This window comes from Vanacampus margaritifer, chromosome 1, assembly GCF_051991255.1.
Source record: "Vanacampus margaritifer isolate UIUO_Vmar chromosome 1, RoL_Vmar_1.0, whole genome shotgun sequence".
NCBI lineage: Eukaryota > Metazoa > Chordata > Actinopteri > Syngnathiformes > Syngnathidae > Vanacampus > Vanacampus margaritifer.
Window position 1 is genome coordinate 54,818,199 of NC_135432.1, and position 13,895 is coordinate 54,832,093.

Here is a 13,895-nt window from a genome sequence, read left to right on the forward strand (position 1 = left end):
CGCTGGAGTCTATAAGTGCATAAATAATGTATCCGTTCCATTTTAAAGCGTCATTGAGTATCTGATTAGATAGAAAAGCGCTATACAAATCCAATGCATTATTATTATTATTATTATTATTATTATTATTATTATTATCCCAGCTGGCTTCGGGCAGTAGGCGGGGTACACCCTGAACTGGCTGCCAGACAATCCAGGGCTTATTTTAAATAAAATAATTAAATAAAAAACTTTATTGTAAAGAGATTGCGGAAGTGCTGTTTTCAAGAAAAGAGAAAATGAGGCTTGGACAACATATCGAGTAAATCAAGTGCTGTATAATAGGATTTTTCATTTTTGGGACAATGATTTTTTTGTGTGGCAAAAGTACAATTAGTAGTAATAGTAGTAATTTGAATTAATTCTATATTCAGTGGTTAAAAAGGTAAACAAACAGGTATCAAGGATGTGGTGTACAAATCCACTAATAAATATGCAAATAAATAATATACCTGCATACATTTGTGCACAACTGATGGATTAGGAGAAGTTTATTTCCACTCCTCAGTTGAAATGTATGTGTTTATTTTGACCACTCTAAAAATAGGCTGTGACTTGATGACCATGAGAAAATGTGGGCCCCAGGATGAAATCTGCTGCCATAAAGCAAATCTAAGGAACCCTTGGGTCCAAATCCAAACAACAACATTACAAGTGAGCCACAATTATAAAAATCAAAAACGCCTTTAACAAAAATGACTCAGAGATTCTTCCATTTAAAGGACACCATCTTGCAAGTTGATTCTATAGTTGTGAGGTGTGACCGGGAGCATTCCTCTCCATGTGAAAGTGGCTTCAGATTAGCACTCCTATTCTCGGACATGCGACGTGTTGGTGGCGGCCGTGGCCCGGGAGCTGCCGTGGCCTTCGGGGCTGCTGCACCTTCTAAGAATAGGCGGCAGCATCCAGGGCACATTTCCGTCTCAGCGCTTTCTCTCACATCCCCCGCCTCCATCAAAAATGCTTAAAAGAAACTACAGTTATTCCTATATGGGAAATGCAGTGGGAGACTTTATCATTGTGTCGTTCCTTTCTACCTTCGTCTCCTTTCTGCCTTCACGCACTCCCCCCAGTGTGAGCTAACGTGGAGGTTGAATGTAACCCTGCTGGATGACATTACTGTGCGCTGCCCGCTGGCCTGTCTGCCTGCTTGGGGACTCTAAAATAAAACACAGCAGTGCGTCTAAGCCAGTCAGGGCACATACTGTAGAAGCAGACTGACATGCTCCGTTAGAGCATGCGCACATTCGCCGCACTTGTGTGTGTGTGCAACTGGCGGAACGTGCATCAGTGCACTTATGCGTGTTTGTGTGCCAAGATGTGTGTGCGTCCGTGTTTGATAGAGGTGTGAGAGAGAGAGTAGGTTAGCTGGCCTCTCCAGCTGTGTCTTGTCAATCACTCATGACCTGACACTCAGAGGAGGGCAAGATGGACACTAGCAGGAGGGATAGTTAGTATTTGACAACGTTCCCTTTTTTTGTATGAAAAAAAAAAAAACATAAGTAGGGCAAATGAGTGCAAAAAGACAACCAGGAATATTGAACTTAGAATGTGAGTGAAAAAATACTGCTGGCCTGCATTCAGCATCCTCGTCACCCCACACAAGTGACAAAAAGATAACCACGTTTCACCTCAACGCTTCACACACTTGCTCTTCTCCTCTTATTTGCTTCCTCATCCTGTTCTTGCCTCCCATCCTTCCTCACCTCCTCACCCGCTTCTCGCTCCGTCTTTCCACATGGCTGGCCATCCGCTCCCATGTCTCGGAGCATCGGAGGCGGCGAGGCAGTTTGGCAGGCTGTCAGGGGAGGGATGGGGAGCCGGGAACATGTAGTGACTGGAACGAGGGTGTGTGTGTGTGTGCGTGAGTGCTGGCTGTTGGGTTCTTCACGGAACTGCTTTTGCAATGCAAGAATTGTTACCACCATGCAACTTTGGGCAAGACAACAGTTAAATCAATGAGCGCACACAGCAGGAAATAGCAGAGCGATTCTATCAGTGGCTAGTCTGTTACTAGCCCAATATTGGGCAGGCAGCTGATCCACACCGAGAGGGATGACCATCCCAAAGACCCCCAACCCAGATTGACTGGGGTATGGTGCAGAGCCCCTCCATTCCCCGGTACTCCAGGACAACCCCCCCAGTACAAGAGACTTAAAAGAGCTAAAAGTCAACAACAAAAAAAGCTAAAAGGCATCAGCGACATCCCCTAACCATGTGTTTGGCATTTTGTGTGTTCTCTTTGGATGCCATTACAAAAGGGCAATTGTACTGACAAATTTCCATTAAATTTGATAAGAAAACAAATTTCAAAGTATGGCCTGCAGTAAAATGACTGGTCGAGCTCTTAAATTCCACTGTAAGTAAAAACTTTTTTTTTTTCAATAAAATGTGTCTGCCCCGCAGGATGGTGAAAATGAACAAACACAACTATTCAAAACAGATTTCACAAAACCAACACATTTATACTGTACAAAAAGATGCGTCACTCCAAAAGATGATTGCAGTCAAGAACTTTTCAAAATATTTTTGGAACTGTGGTGAAATTCCAGAAAAACATATGCCCCTAGATGGCACGGCTTATAAAACAGTAAATCTTTACTAAGCACATGTTCTAATCGGTGGCTTTTCTGTTCTACTTTTCTAATAGATATCAATGTGTACTTTGTACTTTGCAATGGCGTACAACTTTACTGCATCCTATTGACATGATTTAAGGTGATCATATTTTAATTTCCAAAAAAGAGGTCACATGGCCTCGAGATACTTAAATTTTACTCAAAGTTTACTCAAAGATGCCATACATTATAACTAATTTTAACTATGCCTCCTCTGTATGGGTTGAAAATAAAACAAAAACCCTTCACAATCAACTTGGCAGCAGTCCGCGGTCTATCAGTCACGGTAACACCACGTTAAGGTCCGTCTCCCATTTGTCACGTAGAGTGTCAAGTCAAATTCAATACAAAAACAATGAAAACTGGAGATTTTCATGAATTGATAAAACCAACCTTGTTGCCCAGACAGGATGTAAAGAAGTGTACAGAGGACTTTTGATTCCCCTAATTTAGTTGGCTTAGATGGAAGCAATTTAATAATAATTTGCATAATAATAAAAACGCACATACTTAGTCTTAAGTGAGTCATATCTGAGGATTATTCACTAAATGTGGTAGAAGAGAATTTGAAAACGGATAGACAAACAGCAGTGAGAGCAATTGTCATGCCTTCCTCCTCAAGAGTCACACACATTTTGTCTCTTATGGCCCACTAAGTCCAAAAAAAAAAAGTGTGACTACTTACGATGTTTATTTTAAAATTGATTTGTTCTTTTCATTTTGAGTCTACAAACTTGTCCCAAAATTGCATTTATTTTCTTCACTTTTCTACAGTGATTATAAGGGACAACTGTGTCAATGTAATAATATGGCGAGGTGATTATACATATAAAACTTTCACACTCATAATGGCCCTCTGAGCAGAGGTGACCAATCCAAGTCCATAAAGTAAAAACCCTGCTAGCTCCCATGGTGCTTGTTTACCTGCTAAGTGGCTAGCTAGCTAGCTAGCATCAGGGGTTAAGGCCAAGCTGTAGCAGGATTTTTACTTTCTAACTAGCTAGCGCCCTAGCTAGCGCCTAGGGTTCTTGTTTACCTGCAAGGGAGCTAGCGAGCTAGCCAGCTAGCATCAGGGGCTAAAACCAATATGTGGCAGGATTTTTACTTTCTGGACTTGGATTTGCCACCTCTGCCTCCGAGGGAAACCGGACGTAGGATGTGGCCCGTGATTAAAATGAGTTTGACAACCATGCTTACATTGTCCATATTATAATATGACCAATGGGTCATTTGGATTGTAGTCATGGTCTTAACTGATTGAGGCATGCTAACGTATCTAGCTACTAAACATACAGGTCATGTAAACATGGCCAATAAAACATTCAAATTAAATGTTTTTTTTTAATTATTATTTTTGATATGATAGATATGAGAAATCAGGCAATTTTTGACTTTTTGTGCTGGATTTATAAACCGATAACAAATCATGAGTCACTTTTTCTTTTATTGGATGAAAAAGGAAAGAACAAAAAACACACAGATTCTCTACAGTGACTGGGAAAGTAGTTACTGTTAAGTGGGTTTTGCCAACGTTGTTAACTGCACGGACACTGCACAATGTGATGAAATTTGAGGTATCTGTATCTCAAGTACAACACATTAAAGACCCACGGGACACTGTGACTTGCATTCGAAATAAGTCACAAAAGTTCCCTTTAGTCTCTCTTCAAAACTGCCGCCACATCACATAGCAGACGTGTCCCAAAACAACAACATGACACTTTGCCGACCTGCTCTCCCTCCCACCTGCCAGAGAAAGAGGAAGAAGAGATGACAGCAGCTTTAGATCTGACATCAAACGTGAGCGAGAGAGGGAGAGAAAAAGCGATGAGGAAAGCGGGGGGGCGGGTTACAACTGCACCGTGACAGCTCGCTGGAGAACATAGCAATGCCAAGCAAATTTGCTCTCTTTCTATATTTTCACCAAGCATTAAAGTTTGGTTCACTACGCAATTGTTTCCATCATCAAGTTGTGAAGGGTACCGAAATAACTGACCCGTATCAAATATCATTTTGGCAAGCGCACTTGCACGGTATGAGTGGAGCTACACCAATGGAACAAACACAACAAAGCTTATCTTCATCATATACTAATGCGCATGTCCATGAAGCCATACAGTTAAGTTTAGCCATTTCCACTTTGAGCTTTGTATACACGGTAAAACCATCTGCTACTACTACTAAATTGGACCTTTTACAATGAAACCACCAAAAAATGTCAACCATACAAAACTAACTAACCAACTACTTAGTGTAAACATAGCAACAACAAAAAAAGTAATAATAATAATGGATACATCATATGGGATGTGAATGCATATTCAGTCAGACCCACCAGCAATAGGAGAAAATCAGTGATATAGAGACCGTATATGACAAACACATTTTTAGCCTTGTGCCTTATCCCAAACGCTTTAAACCAGGGGTGGACCAACGTAAGTAACCACAGGCTTCTTCCAAAAATAGCTCACCATCACATTGTGATTTTCTAGAGAAGTTGTATAAGTATATTGCTTTCACTTGAAAGAAAAAAAGTAATGTTTTTCAGAGTTAGTTTTTTTTACTTAGTTTTTTTTTTCAATTTTTTAAATTATTTTTTTATGAACTATTTGTTCCTGTGGGGGGGCTGATTTTGTTTAGAATATTTCTTATGTTTTTTTAAATCTATCTAAAAAAATGTATGAACTCAAAAAATGTAATTACATTAAAAAATCACAAATACTGGGAAAAATCAGGAAATAAGGGAACAAATTACTGATAAAAAAACATTGATTTTTGTCAAGTGAATTCAATACAAAATGGAAACAATGAAGGAATTTCATAGAAATAAATTGTGTTGCATATTGGCACTTCTTGGATCTGTTTCCTAATTGTGAAAAATCATTAACACGATCAGTATCTTCATGGACTAAATGTCATTAATTATTATTAATAAGAACTACTAGAGCCGTCACTAACAAATCGTTTTAGGATTGATTATCCTATCGATTAGTTGGATAATTGCCGTGCTACCGTTTCGAGGCAGAAATTATTGTCAACCAATTTGTGGGTCGGATTTTCTTTTAGCCCTTCACACTAATCAATAGCCAAAAAGTAGCTCGCAGCTTCACAAAGGTTGGTGACCCCTGCTTTAAAAACAAACTTATTAACACACACACACACACTTCAACTTTCTAAAACCCATTTTTAAAAATATTTCTTAGGCCTGTCGCACACCAAGCAAAATTGCTCGCACTGAACAAATCTACAGGCTCACTGTAAGGTAACTGTGACCTTGAACCGGGTTTTGAGGCCCCACATTTACATTTTTTACACATTTACATTTTTCCTGTAAAAACAAACAAAGCAAAAAGAGTTACTTGAAATTCTGTGATATAGTATCGGTGCGAACGATCAACAGAAGTATAGGGTGAGAAAACTGCATTTAAATTCTGAAGGGTATCGATTCAAGAGCCTCCCTCAGCCCCTGTGACATCAGTGGTGCTCTCGTTCCGAATTCACACGGACACGTCGCGGCCATTTGTCCGTGCAGAAGGCAAAAGTGTGGTTGCTTTTATGATATGCCTTTCGAAAGAAAAGCAGAGTGCAAAGGAAAAGGAAGAAACAGATGACAAACTGTGTGATATGTGGACAGAGGTGGTTTTCCAAAATGTGCATGTGCCTAATGGAATGTAGCTTGGGAAGACAGAAGACACATCTACTGACACCGTCCTGCTTTTTTAAGTCCTTATCTGCATTCCACATTTATTGCATTCTGTGTGTTTGCTCGCTTTCATCATCAGCCTCAACAATGTCAAACGTCCTGATTTTATTTATTAAAAGTTTATAGCCTTCATCTCATATTTTTCACATTCCTTCCAACAAACTCGTTTTTAACCAAATCATTTTTAAACATTGTTTCATTACATTCTTCAGAATCCAAAAGAGCCACGTGACGACTTAACTTGATTTGTTTTTAAAAATCAAAGCAGCCCAAACTAACAGACTATCCTGCCTTTACCAATGTTTTTCTCAACTATTCCTGCAGTCGGTCGGCCCCTTTAACAAGTTTGAGCAAGTCCAAATGCCAAAAGGCAGAGCGCGTGGGTTTCCATGTGTGACTGCGCGCTATGGTGCGAGAGCTTGTGACCATGCATATGCTTCTCTGCGCCTGTGGGTGTATTTGTGAGAAAGTTCTTTAACCGCTGATGCCTCTTCCAACCAAGTTGCGGACGCAGGAAAAACACAAACTTGAGAACAAGACGCATTCGATTGGACAAGAACTCGGAAGTGAGCGAACGCTGGAACTGGAAGGCCTTCAAGTAACGTTTTACCTCTACTGGACTCTCACAAACACACAAAGTATTTTCAAGACATGGAAATATTCAGCCGTTTCTCTTATTGAGCACTTTTACTCGCTTACCGGCAGACTAGAAGGACGGTCCTGGGAGGAGACGCCATCCTCATTGTTGCTCTTCCCAGAATTCCCTGGGCCAGGACCTCTGCTGCTGTAATTGTCGTGTTGTGCCTCCTGAAAAGAAAGAAAAAGATTTTGAAAACATGAATAAATTAGAGGTGTAGGTCATTTAAATAGTGTTTAACTATTTTACTGCCAAAAACGTTAAATGACGTTTAGTAAGAACCTACGGAGGGACGCCAAGGACGTTAAAAGACGTTCTCCAATTTTTTTAATTTTTTGGGGGGAAACGGGTGGAGTAAAGCCTTGGCTGTGGTGAAAGTTTCAAGCAGATCTAGTTAGCCTAATGACTATTTTTGGCCCCTAGATGGCAGCGATGACTCTCTTTTGACAAGATTGGGTAGGCGTCAGTAGAAGACGTGAGGCGGAGCTAGAGGAGACAATGGATGGGAAGTGAAAATGGCGACTGGTTGCAAGCAGCTCACGCTTGAGCATTTTTTTTCAAAGACGAAAAGCATCGACCAACGCTAAAGAGCACATTGATGACGACGATGATCATCATCGATGATGATGATGGTGACTCCGAGGTTGGAAGCATTGACGCGGCAGTAGAAGACGTGAGGCGGAGCTAGATGGCTGAGGAAGCGAACAATGGCGACCGGTTGCAAGTGATGACGACGATGATGATGATGGTGGCTCCGAGGTTGACGCCGAAGTTGGAAGCGTTGACGCCGAAGTTGGAAGCGTTGACGCGGCGGCTATGACCACGTCATAAAGCCTCACCGGCTAGCGATGCTAACACCGGAAAACGCGGAGCACAACCGAGCACGCTCAGGCGGACGTTCAATCGGACGACGATGAGTGCCCCGAGTCCAATGCATATTCATCGGAGGAGTGGGTACAGTCTGCTACTTGCTATTCCCCGGAAAAAAAGGCTGTCAAGAAAGTGTAACGTCTGCACGCGAAAGGGGCAATCGCAGTGAAACGAATCTGTTGTGCAAATCCTGCTGCGTCTCCTTGCACGCAGGGGAGTGTTACAAAAAGAAAAACTGTATTTGAAACATCCACATAATTGTAAATAGTACCACAGTTGCACACATTTGTAAATAGTTTGCGAAATTGTTTTGTCAAATTGTTACACTGTTGAATGGAAATAAACGTATTTTGCAATCTAAAAATACTTTTTCATTGTTGGTGATAGTGTTTTACAGAAGTAAAGCACTATTTAGGTGTGTGTGGCATCATTCATGGACAAAAAGAAGTGTAGAATTCACTGCAGTGCATGAAATAACATTGTTTCACAAAAAGCTTGTTTTCTCCGTTTTTTGTTTCAAAACAGAGGATTTCGGTGAAACTAACCATTTTCTATTGTTGATTACTGAAAAAATGGAATAAGGTAGAAACAAACTTTTTTTCTGATGAAAGATGAGAGTTCAATCTTTCATTTGGTAGTATGTGTGTTTCCATAGTCCAAACACAACATTTTCTGTGGACCTTGAAAGATCAGTCAAAATGCTTAAATCGGCTGGCACTGGCGACATCCCGTTTCTGAAAACGTCTGGCAGTCAAAGAGTTAAGCAATGATTTCCATAGTAAAATCACAGTCAATCATACATTTTGTATCTTTTCTAAATGGAGAAAAAATTGGTATTTTAAGCCATACTGCCCGAAGCCTGCTGGGATAGGCTCCAGCACCCCCGCGATTCTTGTGGGGAAAAAGCGGTTTAGAAAATGGATGGATGGATGGATTTTAGGTCATACCTTTTGCAAATATATTTATTATTGCAACATTTCAAATTCAAGCCTAATAAGACTAGGATGCACTGTAAAACCGTAACTGTAATGTTAACTTAATGTGTTATACTTTGCTACTGTAAAACACATTGTTAACACACTATTAAACACACACCAAATTGTGTTACTTTTTTGGACGGTACTTCATATTGAGGAACGGCCTTCAATTCTTTCTGAGTTACGACCGGTGTATTAGGGCCACGTATATTTATTTCTTAACGGGGTAGGGGCTAATATTCCGGGAAAGAACTCACAAATTTTGGACTTCATAGAGTGGCAAATATGCTTCTTTATAAAGTGGCAAAGTTTTTTTTTCCTCACAAATGTGACACTTAAGAAACTTGCAAATTTACAAAAAAAATTATTGCGAGTTTTTTTCTCGGAATATCTCCCCCCTTAAAAAATAAAATAAACTTATATGTGGCCCTAATTTGCCATCGTACTGAGTCACCTTCTATCCAAACATGTATTTTTTGCTTCTCTGGCTGATTTCTTCTACGTTGGTGTCATTTTGTTCATCTGCATGCGTGTGCCACACTGCCCCAAGAGGCCAAGGCATGCACAGCAGGAACAGCACAGTAGCAAAGCACACAACTGCAAAGTATGAAGACAATAAAGGGTTGTGTTTAAAAAAAAAAAAAGCAAATAAAGACGTTGAACTCGTTAATAACAAAAAAAATACTAAATAATAGCAACATTGATATTACAGCACATTACATAAATGAATGGTTCCATTTATAATTACCCCAAAAACTTAACGTTTATTCTTGGGCTTAATGTCCCTGTCTAATAACTTTTAGCTGCTTACAGTGTCAGGCCAAAACCTCATACTTCCAAATTTGGTTAATTTCATATTTTTTCCACAAATCAATACTATGTGGTCTAACGCTTATGTTATTATTATTGACCAATATACAGTGTTGAAAATTGATTATTCTCTTTAAAGATACACCATTAATGGTTCACCACTTGAGATAGTTTAGTAAATGGGATACTGTCGCCCAACACCAGTAGTATATTAGATTTATTTGGAAATATATTTTAGTCAATCAAAAAATGATATATATCAAAATGGAGAATCAACAGCTGTAAAATTGGGTAATTAACTTTCATCTTAACAATAAATCCCAATGCTGAAAAATTATATTGTCAAGAAAAAAGAAAAGAAAAAAAGAATATTACAACTCACAAATTGATGATCAAAACAAAACCAAAAATGTGTTCTTTGAATATATTTGAATCCATCCAACCATCAATGGTAAATTGGTAATCACATTACACCCGGTATGACATTTCGTAGTCTTGATCCACAACCACACTGCTTGACACATAACAAATCCCAAGCATGGACATGCAATGATGAAAAAAAAATGCCCAAACCAAAAATGGAGGGCAAACAGGGGCATAACACGGGCAGCCCAATACATCCCCCCACACACATATGCATTCAGTCCTATTGTTCAATCAAAGACATTTTCTTTCCCTGTGTAATCACCAGCCTATCGTGTAATGCAATTTTCTCTCCATTGTCGGAGGTGTTGCCCCCCTTCCCTATCTCCGTCTCTCGCTTCATATCAGCGTCTCCTTCCCTCTCTTCCTTGCCTTTATTCACTAGCGAGGTCGTTCCTCCAACACGTTAAGCGTCCGCAGCACAATGGCAACTTGTTATGGAGCTCCGAGTGGAAGGATTAGCGATAACCGATAGGCAAAGGATCACATACGCACACGAGCGCGCGCCCAAACTTTGGCAGGCGCCGCACGTCGTACATACATGCAACAGCGGTGCATCGATGCGCCGCACGTCTTGACTTTTCTACTTTGAAAATCAGTTTTCCCCTCCTCAAGCTTATCTGTTGTGTGATTAGACTGCAGTATTTGGGCAACACTCCTGGCAGCTAGTGGATATCGTGTTGCAGCAGGAGATTACCCTCCGCAGCCGGAGACCTGGAGTGAATCTATTATTAACAAATTAATAGTGTAGTCATTTGTGCGGCAGAGGTGAATTACTCTCGTGCAGAATTTAAGAGAAGATTGCGTGTGAAATGCGATATCAAGTTAATATTCTTGCCACTTTCCCGCCAAAGTTTCAGCTTTCGAGTTGCCGGAACAGCTGCGCGTACGTAGAGACAAAAGTTAATGTATTCACTCATTCATTATTAAGAGAAGGTAATGTAATGACCTTAAAAGCCCCAGAGTAGTTCCTGGGAATCCACATTTCAATTATCAGCCAATTAAACCCCAGAAGCAGTAACAAGGTGGCATTTTCATCACTTGAAACTTGCAGCCATACTGGCGGAAGTTCCCTTCAACCCCTGACTGCAACATTTTTGGAATCATTAATTACATATTTTCATAATAATGATATAATTTGATTCTATACCTTGTTGATGTTTTTGCATTTTTTGAGTTGCTCGTGCATGACATTTTTCTGGCGTTTCCTGTTTTCTTGTGATACAATTCATTTTCTTTGTTTAGTTGGCCCCAAACATTGTTTTTTCTCTATCCACGATTAAGATCTTTTAAATCATTTTTTAAATTATTATTTTTCCATATTCTTGTTGTTAAACTGTACTTTTTTTTTTTTAATTTTAGTAAGCTACTTGTTATTTCTTTACTTTGCTGTGAATTGCTTTGTTTGTAAATGTTGTATGTGTGCATAGAGGGCATAATCAGTTTCCTATCATGGAGGACAGCAGAAATCGGAAAATAGTTACTGTTGAGAAGCTGAAATTGTGAGCACCTGTGCTATTTCAAATGAATAGGGTATCCAAACAATTAATCGATTATTGAAAAGAATTATCAACAACCAGCGATATTTTTTTTATACACCTTCCCAGCATGGTGACAGCACTAGATGAAACTGGGGACTGAAGAGTATGGATCCCACATACAAAATAATTATTATATATTTTTTTAAATAAAAAAAAAAAAGAGAGAGCAATGATGATGACATGACAAATCGGTAAAATTACCAAATGAACAATACGGAGCTCTCCAGAAAAAAAAACGAAAAAAAGAAAAATCAAAAATTAAATAAAATAAAAATGAAGAGTATGGATCCAAAACCATAACTCCTTTGCTACATGAAAAAAAGAATCTAGGCTAGTCGTGACTGGTTTTGATATGGTCCTATTCTTCTAAATGTAATATTTCCAGCAATATGCTCAAAATCACCTTTTCACAGATGAAAAAAAGCCATAAACAGACAATAGAGTGTAGAACACCCAAAGTGTCGGTTCAAACAACTCCAATATTTACTCAGGCATATGAGTCTGTAGTGTGTGCGTGTGTGCTTATGTGCATGTGTGCGTGCGTGTATGCTCGAGGGAATTTCTGTTTTAAGTGGGTCAAAGTGGGGTTAGCCTCGTACTACTGTTTACGCTCGTGTTTCTTACATCACTGCTGTCAACCGTAAAGGCAGAGAGAGAGAGAGAGAGAGAGAGAGAGAGAGAGAGAGAGAGAGAGAGAGAGAGAGAGAGAGAGAGAGAGAGAGGGCAAGCAGAGGATGAGAGGGGAAAACATAAGGTAACGCTGCGACTGCATAGCGAGGAGGAGAAGAAGATGAAGAGAGGAGCGCTGATTAAAAGGAAAAAAAAAGTCATAAAACATCAGAGGCAAATGAAGGAGTGTTCCGAGTGTATCCTTTCATTTAAGCACCCCCCCCCCCCCCCCACACACACACACACACACTCCATTGTCTCAAAATCCCATTTCCTAGCTAATTTAGAAGCGTCTAAAATACACTCCGCTCCATACCTTAAGCCCAAGGCCACGGCTAATCCTGTCTCCGCACACGCGTTTGCGCAAGCGCGCACACTCATTCATCCTCGGCGCTTTTCAAAAGACTTCATCTTGGCGTAGTGGAAACGAATGAAGGATATTGAAAGCAAGCGTTTGAAGTACATGAGGGAATGCAGAGGAATCAAACTGTGAGTTAAATGCTATTAGACAGCTGTGTGCAGAGCCAGTGTAATATTAGATTTGATTGAATAGATGACTGCTGAATGCGGTGTAATATATAGAGCCGGAGAGGCTTTATGCCGACGTAAATCAATATTGCAGCGCTGTGTTCATCTCCGTCACAGGAAGACGCTCACAAATGTTGCACGCTGACACTCGTTTGGAACGCGAGGCCCGCTTGTTCCCGGTTCAGATGTGCCAGCGTGACGTTCGCCTTTGTTAATCCCAGAATTAAAAAAAAAAAAAAAAAAAATTCCCTTTCCTAAAGGGTGGGGTCAAAGGCGGCCCCTGAAACGGTCTGATATTCAAAAGACACGCCGGCTCTTAAAAGGGATCGCTGATCCAAAAAGTGATCCAACCGTCACACAGCGACAGTTTCTTTTTTTTTCTCTGTTTGACATTTTTCATCTCTCACATCATTTCAGAAATACACTTGGCCTTTTCGACTGCTTGCACTGCACCGTTTTGAACTCTACATTCAAGGACGAGGTGAACCGTTGCCTTCCTTTCAATCTGCGCGGCTGCCTGTCTTCGGCAACTCGATTCAAGAAGCCATGAAAGAACTTTCGAAAAAAGAAAAAAAATTACCAGGGCATGACGGAGCCAACATTTTACAAAACAGGGAGCAGGGCAAATTTACACTTTCTACTTAATCTCTCAATCTCGTTTATTATTTTGGATATTGTGTATAAATAATTTTGAACATGAAAACTGCACTGAATGATTTAATTTATTGCCACTTTGTTTTATACATTTATACAATCTTAAAACTTCTGGGTTAAAACTAACCCAATTTTATGAAGAAGAAAAAAAGGACCAACCTGCCTCTTGGGTCAATTTGACCCAATTTTTTGTTGTTGTCCAAAATAACCCAACATTATGGGTCAAGTTGGGTAAAATTGAGGGTTTAAGGGTGTTTAAAGGGTTCTTTTTTGCCTTTCCTGTTTATTAATCAAGCAGTCAAAAAAATCTATGTATCGATCAATCAATCAATCAACTTTATGCCCTTAAAACTGCTGGTCAAAACTAACCCAATTTCGTTTTAATAAAATAAAATAAAATAAAATAAATAAATAAAAGGACCGACC

The 13,895-nt window shown here is 39.8% G+C and overlaps 1 protein-coding gene across 5 annotated transcripts in view; it reads right to left on the reverse strand.

Moving 5' to 3' along the window:
* Window positions 1-13,895, reverse strand: part of arid1b (AT-rich interactive domain 1B) — a 239,131-nt gene that overhangs the window by 145,281 nt on the left and 79,955 nt on the right. For all 5 annotated transcript variants that reach the window (XM_077555274.1, XM_077555261.1, XM_077555252.1 and 2 more), the window contains exon 4: window positions 7,060-7,167. In XM_077555274.1, coding sequence (XP_077411400.1) covers window positions 7,060-7,167 — 108 coding nt within the window. The remainder of the gene's footprint in view (window positions 1-7,059; window positions 7,168-13,895) is intronic.